The sequence below is a fragment of the Microcaecilia unicolor genome, chromosome 14 (assembly GCF_901765095.1).
Source record: "Microcaecilia unicolor chromosome 14, aMicUni1.1, whole genome shotgun sequence".
NCBI classification, from domain to species: domain Eukaryota; kingdom Metazoa; phylum Chordata; class Amphibia; order Gymnophiona; family Siphonopidae; genus Microcaecilia; species Microcaecilia unicolor.
This window is the reverse complement of record NC_044044.1, coordinates 32198577-32219594: the sequence shown is the minus strand read 5'-3', so window position 1 is coordinate 32219594 and position 21018 is coordinate 32198577. Positions and strand designations below refer to the sequence as shown.

Below are 21018 nucleotides of genomic sequence, written 5' to 3'. Positions count from 1 at the left end.
CTGAAAATATATTGATCAAATCTTTATTAGGAAAATCCCTTAGCAAAGCTCAAACAATTGCAAAGTATTTTGATACTATGTAAAAGGTCCAAACTCTTTCCTCCATGAGCCTTATTTTGTCGCAAACATTTAATTGAAAGTGTATCTTCTTCACTAAGTGTCATTTTAGAAAGCCACAGTAAAAAGTGGCATGCGGTAGTGTGCTGGGCCACTTTTTACCATGGCTGGGGCCCCTTCATGGAGCTTAGCGGTCCGATCTTGAATTACGTCGTTTTAAAAACCCAGATCATCCGGTTTTTCCAGCATCTTGCAGGAACACCTGTTAATAATAGTAATAATATTTTTAATAATAGTACATATGTTTTGAGGCTATTTGGAAAACGTTTAGGGGAGCTGATTTTTTGTTTCTGGACACCATGATCTTAGCCAGTTAGTAGACAAAGATTACTGCTAACCAGCTAAGTATTTGGATAAAGTCTAGCAAACCTGAAAAAGTTAGAAAAGTTTTTTTCTTGGCCAACCAGGTAATGGACTGAATATCAACATAAATATTTGCCTGATCCTGCTCCCAAACCCTCCTTCCCAAGAAATTCCCCCCCCCCCCCCTTGCTTACCACCTCCACAAGAGATCTTCCCTCATGATTCCCCCTATATGACTTCATCTTTCCCCTGAATCTACCCCACCCCCCAAAACAGCCACAATCCCAGACCCACACCCACTCCAAGCCCAGTAGGCACTTTTACAAAGTAACAGTAAACCCAACACGGACTTACTGCATTGCCAATCTGGAGCTACCACCGGTCTCACAAGGCCACTGGCGATAGTTCCATCCCAGCATGCCGTACTTCTGGCAGTAACTGCCAGGTTAGCACAGGAGCCCTTACCACCTCCTCAGTGGGTAAGTGCTCCCCCACCCCCCCATATGGTCACATGGTAAGTGACATCTTATCGCATGGCCATTTCTTTTTTCAGCCTTTTTACCCTCTGCAGTAAAAAGGGCCTCAGCGTACATCAAATATGGCCCCCGCCCCTAGCACAGGGCCATTTTTACCACAGCTTGGTATAAGGACCCCTTAGGTTCCCTGGTTGAAAATGAGCCCCACAGCATCTTGAGCTTGATGTAAAGGTGCAGCAATAGACCAGATAATGCAATGCAATGGTGAAACCTGTCTCTGCCATGAGGATTATAGGGTGGAGCATCCACCCTGCTGGACACATTTCCAAATATGCGGGAACAGATCATCTGTGTAGCTGGACTCTGAATTCCTAACTTGCTAATCACCATGGATGAGGGAAGGGTAGGAGGGGAATGAAAACTGACAGTGGCCTTAGCACATGGCAAAGACCAACTCTGAGGCTAGCACAGGCCACTTATAGCACTGCTCAGTGAAAGGACCCCTTAATTTGTGCCTATCCAGAAACACTAAACATGAAACAGAGATGATGACCATCAACACCTCCTTGTTCCTGCAGGCTAGACCTGTCCCTTTGCAGACCAGCATCCTCTGCTCTGCTCACTGCTGTACCAGAGTCTACCACTAGGGGTCATCAGACAACATCCCTCCAAAGTCTCACCTTCTTCCCCTCCCGATACCTTGCATTATTTCGTTCGATTTCTGCACCCCAAAGAAAGAGTCCCTTTTATTAATTCTCGTAAGGCTCTACGTGTGCCCAACGTGCGCCAGAATGAACTTTTTGCCAGACTACCTCGTGCCTCCTGCGGTAATTTCACTTTTGGCGTATGTCCACTAAGCACGTCCAGAAAATATTTTTTATTTTCAGATGCATATGGCAGACGCATGCCAAGTGGCATCTGATGCACGTAGGTCATTACCTCTCAGATTCTTACCGCTAGGTCTATGGCTGGTGCTAAGGTCAGACACCCACAATGGACACATGGCAATTTTGATTTCTGCTGCACATCCATTTTCAGCAAAACGTTTTAAAAGGATTTTTGGTACGTGCGCTGAAAAATATTTCTGCGCACGCCCAAAACCCGCACCTACACTACCGCAAGCCACTTTTTACCGCAGCTTAGTAAAAGGACCCCAGAGATGCTGAATTTTAGTTTACTGGGCATTTAAGAAACAGAGCTGATTTCTGGGGAATGTAATTATTGCATTTAACTACAGAAATATTCTTAATGGGAAGGGATCGTGTTTTAAAATTACTACAAGATATTTATTCAGTTCTAAATTATTCTCTTTTTTTGGAATCCAACACAAACTAACAGACAAACAAGCTGAGCTGGAAAACTTCATTAAAAGTCAGTTGGGAATCCCTGACTATTTCATACTCCCTGTGGCTTTGCCTCTGTTCTTCCAGTCGCAATGCAACGCATGGTCCCTGGAGGAAACAGAGCAGATTCTACAGCCAGGGCTAGTGACTCTTCCGTGTTGTTTCATTGTCTTCGGATACTGGTCCCAAATGGTTTTGAAAAGACATTTAAGTATCCCTGAGCCTGAGCACTACAGAGACATTGCTGAAGGAGGAAAGGAGCTGGCCATTCACATGTAAAAGAAAGCAATGCGATTATGTAAGTGTATTGCTACTCTTTTCAAAGTTTGGTTTAATGTTGTCTCTTTGAAATTTACATCTTTATCGTCTTATCAGCGTGTATCTGGAATTCGGAGCATCTTTAAACTCTAGAGTCTGTTTAAGGACTGCCTTAGAGAAAGTCATGTTCAGAATCACAACCTATTCCACATTCACCTACAAGGAAGACATTTTTTAATTCAACATATCCAAAGACTGTTATCCGGAAATCCCTATACCCTTCAGTGATCTTGTGTACAGACCCATGATGTAGACTTCACGCTAAGACACCAGTTCTGCGTAGGGTCCTGACGAATAAAGGTTTTACTTATCATATTCCTCGTCCTTCTGTTTCTTCACGTGAGAGTCCTGCTGATCTACTACTCCTTTCGCTGGTATCTGCTGACATAGTGGAAAATGGGCCTCTGCTTTTGCGGTGTCCCTTTGATGTTTTTGGAAGTTCATTAATTCTATCTTCTTATTTTTAAAAGGCCCGGTTTACTAAGGGAGTAAACAAGGCCCTTAGTTTTTTCAAAAGCAAAATCATAAAATGGAACTTTTTGTTAACAAAGGTCAGAAGATCACAAAATAATTGGAATTACTTATCGTTGGCAGTCACAGGGAAAGTGAGGTTTTGCTGGAGTGCTGTGAGCTTGGAATCTACTTTGGGTTATTCCCAGGTATAGAACAGGTAGGAGCATTTTGAAGACCAGGACTCTGCAACCAATTCCTCATCTAAAGTTTCTCTGTTAAAGTAATGATGACGATAACTTGTCACACAGAACCAAGGCTTATTTCCTATAATACCACTACCACTGTGAGTTTAAAACTATTTCATAGTCTATTGATTACTGTCCTGTCCATAACTGTTGAGTTTCTCTGTTGAAACCAACACAGACGAAAATCTTCTGGTGGCCACAAACTAGACTATTCAGATTAATACAACTGTTTGTCCAGGCAACGCATGGATTGGATTCTGTCAATACCTCAAACCAAGAAGAAATACAAAGAAAACCAGCAGAGTTCTTGGCCATGAAAACTAGAGCCACATCATATCTACTTGTACAGTAGGAATAAATCAAACATGAGCAATAGACAATTACAGCAGTAAAAATATTCAAATAACAATACAAACAAGGAAACAATTGGACACCCTGTAAAGTTAGGCTGTTGTTTAATTCTTTCAATGATAAAACATTTCCTAAGGCAGGACGTATGGTCCAACATAAATCTGATTAGTAATTTAGAGAGTCTTTTACAAAGGCACACTAGCGATTTTAGCTCAACCTAAATATACGCATGAGTTAAAAGCTAGAGATGCCCCTATATTCCTATGGGTGACTCTAACGTTTAGAACACACTAATAATTAGCGTGCTCTAAAAACGCTAGTGTGCCTTTGGAAAAGGTGCCCTTAGTCTTTGTTTAGTCACCTTCAGCATGTTTGATTTCTGAATACACAATATATTAAGAATATCTTAATATAATGAAAATTAAAAATTTATAAAGAGTAAAAAGGTTTTTTTTCTAAATAACAATTTGTTGTTGACCCCTAGATCATGTGAACGTGAGATTGCATAAATATTGATCTAGATAAGGTTTATGTTTAATAAAATTTGTTTGTTTAATGTTTTTTTTCTTTTTGTAAAATAAGGATCATATCGAATACCCAGTGTCTTACTGAAGGGTTAAGATGTTGTAAAGCTCCCTTTCTTCAATCTGGATCTGTATAAAAAAAAATTCCTGATTTCTCTGTGTTGTCTCTTTTCTTCCTCTCTCAGCAATGTATGAGTATCATGGACATGCAGAGGGGAAACCAAACACAGGTCACGGAGTTTATCATCCTGGGGTTCTCGGATTATCCAGACCTTCAGATGCTGCTCTTCATGGTGTTTCTGTGTATCTACCTGGTCACCTTAATGGGGAATCTCACTATTTTGACACTAATGTGCGTTGATTCACGCCTCCACACACCCATGTACTTCTTCCTCAGCAATCTAGGCATCTTGGATGTCTGTTTAACTTCCTGCACTATCCCAAAAATGCTCTCAATTTTCCTAATGGACAACAAAAGAATTTCTTTTGTGGGATGCATGACCCAACTCTATCTGCTGATGTCCTTCACCTGTGTTGAATTCTTTTTACTCACTGCCATGGCCTTTGATCGTTATGTGGCCATCTGTAACCCCTTACGCTACTCAGTCCTCATGAACAAGAGAGTCTGCAGCCTACTCTGTACCAGTTCCTGGGTTTTCGGGTTCTTGGATCCTCTTCCACAAAGTTTGTCCATTTCTTATTCCTCTTTCTGTGGGCACAATATGATTGACCATTTATTCTGTGATTTCCAGACCATGGTGCAACTCTCATGCAGTGATAACTCTTCTATTAAACTGCTGACAAACACCCTAAATTTTACTTTGGCCATGGTCTGCATTGTCCTCATCCTGACATCCTACAGCTACATCATTTCTTCCATATTGAAAACGCAATCTGTGAAGGGGAGGTACAAGGTCTTCTCCACCTGTTCATCACACCTGACCGTTGTTAGTTTGTACTGTGGGTCAGCAATATTTGTGTATTTGACCCCCATCTCAGAAAGTGCAAAGTCAGTTCACAAACTCTTAGATGCATCATATAGTACACTGATCCCCATGTTGAATCCCATCATTTACAGTCTAAGGAACAAAGATATTAAAGCTGCCCTGAAGAAGGGAATGGAGGGGAAACTAATGGTTTAAGAAATTGTATCATTACGTGCAGGAATGTGATATTTATCAGTGAAGGATTTAACAGCAATAATTAAGTAGAGGAAGCCTCAATAAGAAAGGAGAAAAATACACTTTGGAGAGATATCCTGAAATAGTGTGATTTTTGGACAACTCAATAATAATATCTCCATCGTTCCTCTGAACACCTTTAATTCTTTGCTAACTTCTATGAGCTGCAGCTCTCTAGAATGTACTTCAGCTCTATTTTAATGAGTTTCTGTATTAAAATTTTATGTGAGACAAATATCGATCTATTTGTCTTTTTTGCTTAGCAACATGTTCCTGCCGCAAAAGATGTACCTCAGGAGTTATCAGTTCTGAGAATCAGGAATAGCAGTAACTTCAGTCAGGAGTCGGTGTATTGTTTTAACCACTTCAGTAGTCGTACCAAGAACAACAAAGGTTTTATGTTCAAATCAAAGCACAACCAGACCAGTAGTAGATGAGGGTAACACATTGCAGTTCGACTTTCCAGTGACAGATTTAGAGAAACTTAATCTTTACTCTCCATCCACCACAGAATTAAATATACAATATTTGTATTGCTACCATGGTGGATTACTGGTAGAGGATCTCATTTAGATTCCTGAGACAGCAGCAAACTCTCGGCGGGAGAGGGGGGCAATAAAGAAACTGAGCCATCACGCTTTAGTGACATCAACCAGTAGGAATCTGGCCTTACAGTTACACAAATGAAAGAAACTGAGGTGACTGGCCCTTGTACAAGGAGTGTCATTGTGACAGTGGGCTAATGTAAGTGAAAAAGTGTAAATAGTAGTGAGATGCCAAGGTAGCTACAGATGAGATCTCATGGTTTCACAATCCAGCATGAATGCCACGTCCAATTGAGCTGGGGGCTAGTACATTTTGTTAAATCATGCCCTTCATGTACATAGATGTCAATCGTTCAACACAGTATTTGAAAATCATTGCAGTGCCCCTGGAATTTACAAATATGTAGGGCATAGTGACAACTGTCTTTAAAGTAAATTTATGTACGTACCACAATTATGAGAATAACCTGAGGACGAAGACTCAAACACATTTGCAGCTTCCTTTTCTGTGGGTCCATTTTCTAACTAAAGTAGTGCACATACAATTAAAAATATTTGTGATAAGTAGAAGCATATTCCAGAAACCCTGAATCCCCATCCTAAGTGCATAGCATGACATGTAGTTAAAAGTAGAGGTCTGCAGGGATATTTTCCCTTGCCAATTCTGAGATTTTATTTTTTAATTTCAGGGCATAGCCATGTAGGTGCTCATTACTATTTTACCATATTTTGAAATAATTCACACTTTTGTTCAAATAAAGTGCACTATTGATGACACAAAAAAATCCAAAATTACCTGTGTTTTTGGAGTTTATCAGTATATACCCAGAGGGTTACAGAACAAGGGCAGATGAATTGGAGATGTGGTTTTATTATTATTCCAGAGTGCAAAGCAGTTATCTTACACACATCTTTGTCCTACTGGTACTAGTCTCAGTTTTCCACGTAAGGCACCACTTTAACCATTGTACTGCTATGGATTAACAGCCTGTCTCACTAACACAGACTGCTCAATAACTACCGTGGATTCTTTTGGATTCATGACAAGTAAATGAAACCTTTATTAGGGAAATTCTACAATGATTAAGATATATACAATGGTTAGCACATATACAATGATTAGCTCTATAAACACAATGGTTAGCTGTATAAACATTCATTATGTCACCGGTCTCTACATCTAAGCAATGTAAAGAGTTCTTAGACTAGGAAATAAACACTAATTACACTATACATACAAACATCACTGGTCTCCATCATCCAGGCTCTTATCAACAGCTGGGGGGGGCCCGATTCACAGCGAGAGCTAAGAGCTTGGGACCATGAACAAACCCTCTGCGCAGTCCTCTGCCCCAATTTGACTGCCCCTATTTGACTGACTGTACATTTGTCCTTTAGATTGTAAGCTCCTTGAGCACGGACTGTCCTTCTATGTTAAATTGTACAGCGCTGCGTAACCCTAGTAGCGCTTTAGAAATGTCAAGTAGTAGTAGTAGTAGCCCGTACGTTACTCACAGATGAACCCCGACTCCGCTGTGACAAGCCCTCTCTTTTTATTAGGCTCTGAGCCCATTTCCAGAGCTAAGGAAAGTTACAGAAAGCTTCTATGGAAAATCACAGAATGCTTCTCTGCTTACGTCTGTGGGAACGTGGTCACATGTTTTCCCAAGTCCAGGTGGCCAAGCTGGGTCTGGGAAATAAGTGCTATCCTCCCCTTTGCATACCAAATTAGTTAGAGCTGTGTCTTATCTTCTGCATCCCAACTTGTTTTTTATATTTACAAGGAAAGTTACTTTTGGTCAAAGACAGAGTTGAAAAACAATCTTTTAAAATTCTCTTCAATTACACCCATGGGCATGATTTTGTAAATGTCCCTCTTAGGACACAATGCTGCATATTAACTCCATAATTTTAGAAATCTGTGTACCTAATTTTAACCTTAGCATGCAAAGTTTCAAGCACAAGTTATAGAATGTCAATTGTGCAAGTAGTTTAATTTAATAATCAGATGTTAATTGGCTATAAATAGTTTCAACTGCCACTATATTGAAAGCCTACCTCTTTAACATTGCTTTTGACTTGTAACCACTCGCCTCCACCTACTCTCCTCTCTTTACACATTAATTGATTTGCTTGCTTTATTTTTGTCTATTAGATTGTAAGCTCTTTGAGCAGGGACTGTCTTTCTTCTATGTTTGTACAGCACTGCGTACGCTTTGTAGTGCTATAGAAATGCTAAATAGTAGTAGTAGATTCTGCATGGAATCTTGTCGCTCATTAGGATTCCAGAATCTTGCTATTCTTTGGGGTTCTACATGGAATGTTGCCACACTTGTGACCTGACTTGGCCACTGTTTAGAAAACAAGATATTTGTCCAGTTCTAAATTAGTTTCTGTTGGATTCCAAAAAAAAAAAAAAAAGAGAATAACAGGCAAACAAGCTGAGCTGAAAAGCGTCATTAAAAGTCAGTTGAGAATCCCTGATTATTTCATACTCCCGGCAGCTTTGCCTCTGTTCTTCCAGTCGCAATGCAACACATGGTCCCTGGAGGAAACAGAGCAGATTCTACAGCCAGGCCTAGTGACTCTTCCGTGTTGTTTCATTGTCTTTGGATACTGGTCCCAAATGGTTTTGAAAAGACATTTAAGTATCCCTGAGCCTGAGTGCTACAGAAACATTGGTGAATGAGGAAAGGAGCTGGCTGTTCACATGTAAAAAGAAAGCACTGCGATTATTTAAGTGTTATTTTCATAGAGACAACGCTGAACCAAACAATAAAAATAAATAATTTTTGGCCAAGAAATTTCAAAATCAATCTCATGCTTTTACGTTATGGAATACTAAAATCAGTCATTTTTCCAGAGAAAAAAAATGGCCAATGTTTTTGGAAGTTCATTAATTCCATCATCTCATTTTTTTTCTATGTTTTCCAATAATAAAATCATGAAATAGAACTTTTTGTTACTGAGGGTCAGAAGATCACAAGATAGCTGGATGGCACTGTTTGGAAAAGTGAGGTTTTGCTGGAGTTGGTGTGAGTTGGGAACCTACTTTGTGTTATTCTTAGGCACAGAACAGGTAAGAGCTTGCCTTGAGTTTAGCCATCCAAGTATTTATCCCAACTGATTCTGTACCACCCATCTTGTCCCCATCTATATATCTTCACTTGTGCCACAGAGCTCGCCTTCATCTCTGTTGCTTTTCAATTTTTTTATGGCTTCATTGCGAACTATTAAGCTGAATTCTGATGAACTATTACTCTCTTAGGCAGATGTCTTGATCATGTTACCTGTGTCTACAAATTTGAATGCTACCTTTAAGAGGACATCTTTCTGTGTGGACAGAATCCAAATTGGGCTCTGACCAATATGCTGAAACTCAATTCTAATAAAACCAAAGTTCTTGGGTTCAAGAATCTGGAGTTTTCCACTCCCAAATTGATTGAACTACCTCAGCGTAAGATCCTGGCTGTTGAAGATCCTTTCAGTTGAAGATAAATCCAGGGGTCTGGGTGTTTGATTACGTAGTGACCTTTGAGCCACAGGTAAATCAACTTTGGAAGAAAGTTCTTTTTAAAATGAGACAGTCGAGGCTGGTTAGGTCCTCGTGTAATCAACTCACTTTTGCTTTACTAGTTTACGTAGATGTTAATAGTGTCATATCTTGATTATTGCAGTATTTTGTACTCAGGTTTATCTATTAAATTGTTGATAAAACTCCAACTAATTCAGAATACTTCAGTTAGATTCGTTTATTGACTATGATGATAGAGGTCTATAAGATAATGAGTGGAATGGAATAAGTCGATGTGGAGCATCTGTTTACACTTTCCAAAAATACTAGGACAAGGGGGCATGCGATGAAGCTGCAGTGTGGTAAATTTAAAATGAATTGGAGGAACTTTTTCTTCACTCAACGCATAGTTAAACTCTGGAATTCGCTGCCAGAAAAGGAGGTTAAGGCGGTTAACTTAGCGGACTTCAAAAAAGGGTTGGACGGCTTCCTGGAGGAAAAAGCCATAGAATGTTATTGAATGGAAGAGGGAATAATACAGTATTTCTAGGATGGGCGGGACAAATTGCTTGTTCTTTTGGCCGCTGTCGGTGACAGGGTGCTGGGCTCAATGGACCCTTGGTCTGTCCCATTATGGTGATGCTTATGTACTTATGACTTAAAATGTTTGACAGTATTTCTCCCTATATAGCAGCACTTCATCAGCTTCCAGTAAGAGAAAGATTTTCATGTAAATTGGCCTGTCTCAGATGTAAGACCATAAATAGCCTGAAACGTCAATTAGTGATACAATTAGTGAATGTTCCTCTGTTTAGATTTTCCTCCTGTTTGTTAAATTAACTGATTCTCCGTCCTCCTGTTCTTAAGGGGGGTGCAGTTTTCTAGGTTGACTGATTCTCTATTCTCTTTTTCTGCTTTCGTTATGTATAAGAACAGAATCCAACTGTTTAGATTTTGTAACCAAAAAAATCTTTAATAATTCCTAAATAACAAACAATCATTGAAAATGATCATTTATTGAATAAAAGTTTGTTAACACTGTTATATAAGATGAGATTCTGTTGATAGTGTGTGAAAAATCAGCTCCAAAAAAACTTCCACCTAGGCGTATCCTATAAACCGTGCCTAAATCTATCTTTGGACACTATTCAAAGAACTCTCCCACCAGTCTTGATGTCTTGTTGATTTTGTAAAGTTCCATATCGTTTCACTAGTTTTGTGTTCATTTCCTGATTTCTCTGTGTTGTCTCTTTTCTTCCTCCTTCAGTAAGTCATGAATACAAGGTACCTGCAGAGAGGAAACCAAACTCAGTTCACAGAGTTCATCATCCTGGGGTTCTCGGATTATCCAAACCTTCAGATTCTGCTCTTCATGGTGTTTCTGTGTATCTACCTGGTCACCATAATGGGGAATCTCACTATTTTGACACTAATGTGTATTGATTCTCGCCTCCACACACCCATGTACTTCTTCCTCTGCAATCTGGCCATCTTGGATGTCTGTTTAACTTCCTGCACTCTCCCAAAAATGCTGTCAATTTTCCTAATGGACAACAAAGGCATTGCTTTCCTGGGCTGCATGACCCAACTTCTTTTGCTTATGACCTTCACTAGTGTGGAATTGTATTTGCTCACTGCCATGGCCTATGACCGGTACGTGGCCATCTGTAACCCCTTACGCTACTCAATCATCATGAACAAGAGAGTCTGCACCCTGCTGTCTGCAAGTTCCTGGGTTATCGGGTTTTTGGATGCTCTTCCGCACAGTGTGTCCATTTCTTATTCCTCTTTCTGTGAGCACAATATGATCGACCATTTATTCTGTAATTTCCAGACAATGCTGCAACTCTCGTGCAGTGATACCTCTGCCACTAAACTACTGATGAATACCCTTAACTTGAGTTTGGTTTTAGTGTCCCTTGTCCTCATCCTGACATCCTACAGCCACATCATTTCTTCCATATTGAAGATGCAGTCTGTGAAGGGGAGATACAAGGCCTTCTCCACCTGTTCATCCCACCTGACTGTTGTTAGTATATACTGTGGGGCATCACTGTTTGTGTATTTGACCCCTATCTCAGACAGCACAAAATCATTTCACAAAGTCTTAGATGCGTCATACAGTACTGTGATCCCCATGTTGAACCCCATCATTTACAGCCTGAGGAACAAAGACATTAAAGCTGCCCTGAAGAAGGGGCTGGAGGGGAGAACAGGCGGTTAAGAAATCGGATCATTGCATGCAGGAATGTGTTATTTAGATGTGAAGTAATTGAAATAATTTTGTAATAGATTATACAGCAGTAATTAAGACAGGAAGCCTCAACATAAAGGGGAAAATGTACTTAGGAGAGAATTCTTCATATATCACCAAATGTTTTGAATATCAGAAAGCATTTCAGACTTTTCAGAACAATCATACTATCATCATCGTTCCCATGACTACCTCTTACAGTTCTTAGCTGTCTTCAGTGAGGTGTAGCTCTCAAGAAGAGCAATATTTTTTATGAATTTCATCATTAAAATCTGGTGTGAGCCAAATAATGATCTGTTCATTTCTTTGTGCTTTGCAATGTGTTGGTGAGGATAATGATCTGGAAGAGAAAGGTATGGGTTCAGCAGGAGCTGCAAGCATGAAGAGTTGCATCGTAGATCTACCTCAGTAGGAATCAATCCTTAGAATCAGGAATAGCAGAAGCACCAATGGCAGTAACTTCAGTCAGGGGAGGGTGTATTGCTTTAACCACCTTCAGTAACGATACCAGTAGTAACAAAGGTTATATGTTGAACTTAGAACACAAACCAATTCAGTACTTGATTATTAGGATCTTTATTTATTAGAATTTATTACGATAGTTATAGTTTGTTCGCCTTTATGTTCTCGTATAAGCCAAGAGGTATAATAAATGGAATAATGTTAGAAAAGGATTAATATATAACACACATGAATTGAAATATACGTATGGAATTTAGAACAACAATTCGGGTAAGAGATGACAACAAACTGTATAACATGTCATCATACAAATAATCAAGACGTACGTCATGAGAGAATATTGAAAGTGCCCCAGTAGTGAGGAAGTGAGAAGCTGTGGTTTCAATGTAGTAGAAAGAGGTCCTTCAGCTCTTTATGGCAGGAGGCTGGATCAGCGTTGAGTCGTAGATCTGGAGACAACAAATTCCATAAGACTGGACCACCAACATGAAAGAATGAAGATCAATATAGAAGGTCAACATTAAACACTATGACCCACAAACAAAGGGCCCCTTTTACTAAAGCAGTGGTAGGCCCACCATGGGCATACCATGTGCCAATCTGGAGCTACCGTGGCCCAACACGGGTGCCAGCGGTAGTTCCATCCCTAGTATGAAGCATTTCCAGCGCTAGCAGAAATATTCAAAAAATATTTGATGTGGACAAGTACACGTAGTGAAGAGCGGTCCAAGTTATAGCTACAAGATGCAAGGTTGCACATTAGGAGTCAACACCCCAAAAAAAGAATCTAGGTGTCATCATGGATCATGCAATTAAATCTCTTCTCAGTGCCTGACATTTTTACCATGTGAGGAATTATTAGGAAAGGAATGGAGAAATAAAACATAGAATATAAGTCAGTATTCAGCCATCGCAGTCAATGTTTTTTTCCAAATGCCGGGTGCAACAGTCACAAAATATCTGGATTTTCAGTGCCCTGAGTTGAATATCCAGAAAATGCAGTCAGCGAAGACTTCTCTAGATTATCCAGATAAAGAATAAGGGGCGGGGGGAGGGGGGAGGAAATATTCTATGTGAGTTACTGTTATTTTACTGTTAACCCCACTTATTAGTAACTAAGAGGGGCATAATCGAAAGGGACGCCCAAGTTTTCCTGGTGACCTCCTCGCAGGATGGCCCGGCGAAGGGGCGGGGAAACCCATATTATCGAAACAAGATGGGCATTCAATGCCTATTCTCTACCCCAGTAATATCCAAAGCAGTGTGTATGACTATTTAGAGGCACTCTTAGGATCGTCTCTGTAAATATCCTGGTTAGCATTTATCCAGATAGCAGATGCTATTCTCTGTACATGTCTCTTCTTCCGATATGGTGGCTAGAAATGCATACAATACTCAAGGTCTGGTCACATCATAGAGTGATACAAAGATATAGCTGAACTAGAAAAGGTACGGAGAATGGCGACCAAAATGATAAATGGATGGATTGACTCCCTATGAGGAAAGACGAAAGAGGTTACAGCTCTTCAGCTTGGAAAAGTAATGGCTGAAGGACGATATCACAGTTTCTTGCTGCTGCTGCTCATTAGGCACCATCCAGGGCCACGGAGAGACAAAGCCAGGCTAGGACAGGGCCCCCTCCTACCCCCACAACACTCTGAGTCTACAATTCACAAATCAAAATCAGTTTGACTGTCACGTACTGTGTCTGCTCTCTCCTTTGGTCTGTCTCTCTCCTCTGTGTGCAGGGACCCCGGTTATTGCATCAACGCAGCTCTGCTGCCACAGGTCCTTCTTCCTGCCATGTCCCCTCCCGTCTTTGTGGAAAAAGGAAGCATTTAGGACCAGGTAGAATGAAGGACCTGTAGCGGCAGAACAGAGTTAACCTGCTAATACAGTAGCCTGGGTCCTGGCACATCAGAGCAGGAGAGAGACAGACCAAGGGAGGTGCAGACATAGTAAGCGACGGTCACACTGCAATCCAACCTTCTTCCAGGGTGTCTGCCTGCCGCCAGAAGCTTTACCAGCGCTGCCCCCCTCACCTTGGTGGCCCTGACACCATCCCTCCCAAATCCCTTTTCATGTTAGGCCAGATAAACTTCTCCGCTTTCCCCATCCTGTGTTGTTCCTTGTATTTCTGCATTCCAAATAAAGTGAAACTTTGCACCATTTTACAATGAATTTTATCTGCAGGACATTTAAGAAACAGAGCTGATTTCCAGAGAAAGTGATCTGCAAAAATATTCTCACAGAAGGAACTATTAGGAAGGGACCGTGCTTTAAAATTACTGAATCATTTCCAGAATTGTCCAGTTCTAAATAGTTTCCCTGTGAGTAGCTCTAATTGATTAAAAAGAAAAAAAAAAGAATCAGAGCTGAAATACTCTATTAAAAGACAGCATAGATTCGCTGATTATTTCATGCTCCCTGCCGCTTAGCCTTTGTTCTTCCAATCACAATGTGACATACAGTCCTTGGAGGAAATACAGCAGATTCTAACACGAGGGCTCTTTCGTTGCCTTCAGAAACGGGTCCCAGAAGGTTCTGAAAACACAGTTAAGTATCCCTGAGCCTGAGTTCTGCAGACACACGACTGAAAGAACAAAGAACCTTTTGCTTCACACGTAAGAGAAAACAGCATGTAAGAGTACGTACATCCATTGTTATAATTGTCAAGGTTTGGATCGGTGCTGACTCTGTGCAAATGAAAATGATTTTGAGATTTCCTGGCCAAGAATTATTTCTTTTCAATCTCAGGCTTTTTTTCTTTTGCAGAATACTATGGGCAGCCATTTTTCCAGAGAAGGAAATGATCAAGGTTTGTGGAAGTTCATTCATTTCATCCTATAATTGCTCTAGGTTTCTGAAAAGTAAAACCATAAAATAAAACTTTTTTATAAGTAAGCTGTCGAGGTCAGTGGACAGTTGGAATTATTTTGTGTGGTGTGAGCTAGGAATGTACTTTCTGTTTAGACCCAGAACAGGTAAAACCATTCTGAAGACCAGGACTGTACAACCGGTTCCTCAGCTGAAGCTTCTCTGTCGGGGTAACGATGACCAGACCTTGCCACACATAACCTGGACTTTTCCTCTTCATCACCATCATCATCAGAGTGATTTTGAAGAACTTGGCCACTGAACAAGCCACTGTGAGTTTAACGTGTATATATTGTCTATACTTTTTCTGGTTTCTTTTGCATCCTGATGCTGTGTGCTCAAAGAAAACTGATAAAGTTTTTGGGCATGTTATATCGATCTGAAGGGCAGCAAAGAAACACTGATGCAAACTCTAAGGGTTAAGATGTTGTTTCCTTCTTTTGTCAAGAGCAGGTTTATTTTACACTGTATTTCCCTACTTTGGAAGAGGTATTGGAAATGAATTATTCTTTTCACTATAAACCTTTATGATGATTTTGTAGGTTTTTTTTTTTTTTTTTTGTTAGATTACTGAATTGTATATGTGTCTTGTAGAGCTGATACGGATCAGACAAACCATCCTTCTGACTTCTCCCCCTCCCCCAAAAGAACACCAGAAGCCTAAGACCTCGGTAGGGTTCCTGTTTCTGTCGTTATGTCCTTTCCTTTAGATTGTAAGCTCTTTTGTGCAGGGACTGTCTCTCTTCTTGTTTGACTGTACAGCGCTGCGTAAGTCTGGTAGCGCTTTAGAAATGTTGAGTAGTAGTAGTAGTAGTAAATAGACATTTTTGGTTCCCTCAGCTTCTTCCAGGTCCTCACTCTCGGCGCCTGTCTACCTCCTCCCTCTGATTTCTTATATATCCCTGTAGTATCATCCAAAGATTCCCATCTTAAAACAGACAAAATGGGGAAACAGAGAAAGAAGGGTAGGTCAAGCTTAATGTAGACAAACAATTACATTTTTGCGGATTTGGGTATAAAGGCTATGAAATAATCTATTGTAGTGGGGAGAAGAATGAAGAAAGGGCTGTAAAATTAGATGGTCATCTGGGGTGATGGGAGCAGGGCATGATAGAGTCTTGTTATTCAGCCTGTCCCTCACTATTAAATGAGATATCCTAGCCCATTCCCTACTGACAGGAGCACCGGAGGAGAGAGACCTCACTATATCGAAGTTGCATAACGGGAACATCGAAGCCCGGTGCAATTTACAGTTTAATAACCCAGAGTCCGCTTACCAGGTAAGACTTTCCAGTGCAGGGAGAAAAAAGGGATTCAGTAATAACCATAGTAATAATTACTGCTAGTATTAAGGTACTTGAGACTATTATTTTGTTAATAATAGAAATGACGATAATGATCTAATCACAGTTGCCTTGACTGTAACATTAAAAAGTATGCCGCACCATTTTAGGAACTGAGATGAACAGGCCAGTGCATCTCGATTTTCACCTGTATTTTAAAACAAAATTTACCAATACAATTTAAAAAGTCCAATATATATTGTGTTGAGGGAGCTTTCTTAGATTGTTGATGGTTTCAGATTTTCTTTTCTACAATATGCACATTTTTCAATAAAAGAACTATTTGAACTTAAAACAGAATTTGACGGCAAGGAGCCTGTTCAAATGAACAAAACAGCATTAACATCTATTTTTAAAAAAAGATACTATCACAGTGACTGTTTGCCATTTAGGGGGCTGAAACCCATTGAGGGATTAAGGAACCAGCTGTCCCCAATCCCTCCAGTGGAGAGCTGCTTCAATAGCAGCTGGTCACTAAGGGCCCTGTTTGCAAAGGCGCTCTAGCCTTTTTAGCAAGTGCTAACCATGTTGATACCCATAATATTCCCATGGGCATCTACACGGTTAGCGTGCGCTAAGTTTTAGCCTGCCCTAAAAACGCAGGTATAACTCCCGCCATTGATCTTTTAGTATGTTGACATTGAGTTCCCTTCTTGAATTGGGGACAATGGGGTAGATTCAAGAAAGAGACCCAAAATTTATGTGCCAAGATGATGCGTGCGCAGTGTGAATTCTGTAACTGCAATTCGGTTTGGAACTGCCATTATACAATATTAGGGGCTGGTATAAGTGGGTTATCACACCAAAGTGTTGACAGTTAGCCAAGGAATTCCTAGGCCCTGATCTGCCCATGCCCCTCCCACAGTCACACCCTTCTAGAACTTGTTCAAGATTGAATTTGTGCGCACAGCATCTAGAATAATGACTTAAGGGCAGTTCAGCATGTAATTGCTAATTGGCACCAATTCGTGCCGATTTAACATAAATTAAAGCCAACAATTGCCTCTTAACACCAATTATAACAGATCTTATTCTATAAATTGTATTTGTAAATTTATGCTTTAAGCCTAAATTTTGGCATACAATTTTATAGAATTTAGGGGTTTATATCTATGACCTTCTAACACTCTTGTCCCACCCAAAACATGCCCAGGTCATGCCCACTTGCCATTTCCATACACGGGTCTAATATATGCATATCCCAAATTTTGCAAAATGGGAGCTTAGAGGTTTATGCATCATAACATTTTAAATACCAGTTTATACACATGTTAAAATCAAAGAGGGCTTGTAAAATGAAAGCCACACTGATTTCCCAGTAGCATGTTGAAGCATTCGATTGTGCCTCATTGACCTTTTAAAGTTTGCTTTCTGTTGTCTAGTTTTTCCTGATTTCTTTGTGTTGTTCCTTTTCTTTCTCCTTCAGTAAACCATGAGTACATGGGACATAGAGAGACAAAACCAAACCCAGGTCACAGCGTTTATCCTCCTGGGATTCTCGGATTATCCAAACCTTCAGATTCTGCTCTTCATGGTGTTTCTGACTATCTACCTGGTCACCTTAATAGGGAATCTCACTATTTTGACACTAATGTGCATTGATTCTCACCTCCACACACCCATGTACTTCTTCCTCTGCAATCTGGCCATCTTAGATGTCTGTTTAACTTCCTGCACTCTTCCAAAAATGCTCTCAATTTTCCTGATGGACAACAAAAGCATTTCTTTCCTGGGTTGCATGATCCAACTCTATCTGCTTATGTCCTTCACCAGTGTGGAATTCTTTCTGCTCACTGCCATGGCCTATGACCGTTACGTGGCCATCTGCAACCCCTTACGCTACTCAGTCATCATGAACAAGAGGGCCTGTGCCCTGCTATCTGCTAGTTCCTGGGTTACTGGGTTTTTGGATGCTCTTCCACACAGTGTGACCATTTCATATTCCTCTTTCTGTGGGCACAATGTCATTGACCATTTATTCTGTGGTTTCCAGACCATGCTGCAACTCTCGTGCAGTGATACCTCAGTCAGCAAACTGCTGATGAACACATTAAACTTATGTTTGGCCTCGGTGTCCATTGTCCTCATCCTTACATCCTATAGCCACATCATTTCCTCCATATTAAAAAAACAATCCGCGAAGGGCAGGTACAAGGCCTTCTCCACCTGCTCTTCTCACCTGATGGTTGTGAGTATATACTCTGGGACAGCACTGTTTACGTTTTTCAGCCCCATCTCGAAGAGTGCAAAGTCAGTTCACAAACTCTTAGATGCGTCATACAGTACTGTGATCCCCATGTTGAACCCCATCATTTACAGCCTAAGGAACAAAGACATTAAAGCTGCCCTGCAGAAGGGAATGCAGGGGCGAGTAGGAGATTAAGAAATTGGATCATTACCTGTAGGAATATGATATTTCACTTCCTTAAGTTCTAGGCTGACTTCACTGAGCTGTAGATCTCTGGAAAAATCCTTGATCTTTATTTTTGATGAGTTTCTGTATTAAAAAGTTGATATGAGATAAAATAATGATCTGTTCACCTCTTTGTGCTTTGAGGGCTCCTTATACCAAGCTGCGGCAAAAGGGGGCCGGTGCTGGCAGTAATCTGGTGGTAACCGGGCAGCTTGCGGCACTGTCCATTTACCGCCGGATATAGTCCAGCACTATAAATGATGGCGTGGTAGGGGTGAGGAGTACCGCCAGGCTGCTATGGTAACCTGGCGGTACTTCCATTATTGCGAGCGGTAAGCCCGCGTTGGGCTTACTGCCACTTAGTAAAAGAAGCCCTGAGTCATGTTCTGGCTAGAAAACAAAATTATGGGATTGGCAAGGACTGCAGCCATGAGGAGTTGCATCATAGATTTACCTCAGTAAGAACCAGGGCTTTTTTTTGAGAGGGTACTTGAGGGTACTGAGTACCGGCACCTTTTCCATTGACTGCTAAAATTGACCCATGGACCCCAAGTTTTAATGAAAGAGCTCAGGCCCTGCACACCAATTCTGCCTTGTCATAGATTCTGTGACTGGTTGCAGGGGGCTTGGCTATTGTGGGATGGATCCCTCAGTGATCACCCCACCCCTGAAGAGTGGCCTAGCATTTGAGTACCGGCACCTTTTTTGCTAGAAAAAAACCCACTGGTCCTGTGTCTCTCAGAGAACCAGACCTCACTGTTTGTTTGTGTCTCTCTGTCCTGACTGTGTGTCTGTCTCTCAGGGAGCCTGGCCTCACTGTGTGTGGGTGTCTCTCGCTCTGTCCTGTGCAGGGCTTTATTTCAGGTGGTACTGAGTACCGGCACCTTTTCCATTGTCTGCTAAAATTGACCCATGGACCCCAAGTTTTAATGAAAGAGCTCAGGCTCTACACACCAATTCTGCCTTGTCATAGATTCTGTGACTGGTTGCAGGGGGCCTGGCTATTGTGTGTGTGTGGGGGGGGGGGGGCTGGCTATTGTGGAATGGGTCCCTCAGTGATCACCCCACCCCTGAAGGGTGGCCTAGCACTTGAGTACCGGCACCTTTTTTGCTAGAAAAGATGCACTGGTAAGAACAAATCCTTAGAATCAGGGATAGCAGGAGACCAATAGCAGTAACTTCAGTCAGGCGAGGGTGAATTGCTTTAACCATCTTCAGTAGTCAATACCAGTTGTATTTTCAAATCAAATTGCAACGTATCAGTAGTAGATAATGAGGGTGACACATTGCAGGTCAACCATCTACTGTTTGATTTAGAGGAGCATAATTTTACTCTCCATCCACCACAAAATTAAATACAGAATATTTGTATTTTGCCACCACCGTGGATTACTAGTAGAGGATCTGGGTTAGATTCCTGAGTCAGGACTCTTGCTTTGAAAACGGCAAAATGTATCTATGTGAGGGACCATCTGACTAAAGGGAGTGAATACAACATATGTAAAATGAATCAAATCTTTGTCAATCGTCATTAATTGAGCATCAGAACTGATGATAAACTCAAAAGGATTATGAATAATCAATTGGAAGTTGCCTAATTATTTAGTAAGATGGAGCCTATGAGGGAAATTTGAATAAAAAGATGCCAAGAGTAAGAGGGTAAGAAGGTGCCTACCTGGGTGCTCTTTTATTTTTTTAAATATCTCCATTTGGATTCACCGCGGATTACAATCAAGGAAAAGAAGCAGAAAAACATAAACGGACAGAAATCAGAATTAAATTAGCAGATGAAAAAATCATACCTAAATTAATCAATACCAATGGCAGAAAACAGATGAGCTTTCAGGCATTTCCTAAGTAAGAGATAAGACTAAGTCGATCTTACAAAATTTGGCAGCCCATTCCAAACCTTGGGGTCCTTTTAGTAAGGTGCATTGAAAAATGGCCCACGGTAGTATAGACGGATGTTTTGAGCGCGTGCAGAATTATTTTTTAGCGCACCTACAAAAAAAATGCCTTTTTAAAAATGTTTGCCGAAAGTGGACGTGCGGCAAAATGAAAATTGCTGTGCGTCCATTTTGGGTCTGAGATCTTACCGCAAGCCATTGACCTAGCGGTAAGGTCTACACGCATCAGAAAATAAAAAATAATTTGCAGATGCGCATAGCGGATGCGCGCCAAAATTGAAATGACCGCAAGGGCCGTGCGATATCCGGGCGGTAATTCCAATATGGCGCATGTTGGGCACGCGAAGGCACCTACGCAGCTCAGTAAAAAGGGTCCCCTTAGTGGCTAAATA

General features: G+C 40.9%; 3 protein-coding genes across 3 annotated transcripts; all 3 read left to right on the top strand.

Annotated features, from left to right (window-relative positions):
- The first annotated feature begins 4330 nt into the window (after nucleotides 1-4330).
- LOC115457370 (olfactory receptor 510-like) lies at nucleotides 4331-5272 on the top strand. The gene has a single exon (XM_030186788.1). The coding sequence runs from the start codon at nucleotides 4331-4333 to the stop codon at nucleotides 5270-5272; it is 942 nt and encodes a 313-aa protein (XP_030042648.1).
- Nucleotides 5273-10643: 5371 nt separating this feature from the next.
- Nucleotides 10644-11594, top strand: LOC115457369 (olfactory receptor 1009-like). Its single transcript, XM_030186787.1, has one exon. The coding sequence runs from the start codon at nucleotides 10644-10646 to the stop codon at nucleotides 11592-11594; it is 951 nt and encodes a 316-aa protein (XP_030042647.1).
- Nucleotides 11595-17738: 6144 nt separating this feature from the next.
- Nucleotides 17739-18689, top strand: LOC115457368 (olfactory receptor 5V1-like). Its single transcript, XM_030186785.1, has one exon. It carries the CDS (start codon nucleotides 17739-17741, stop codon nucleotides 18687-18689), a length of 951 nt encoding a protein of 316 aa, XP_030042645.1.
- The last annotated feature ends 2329 nt before the right edge of the window (nucleotides 18690-21018 follow it).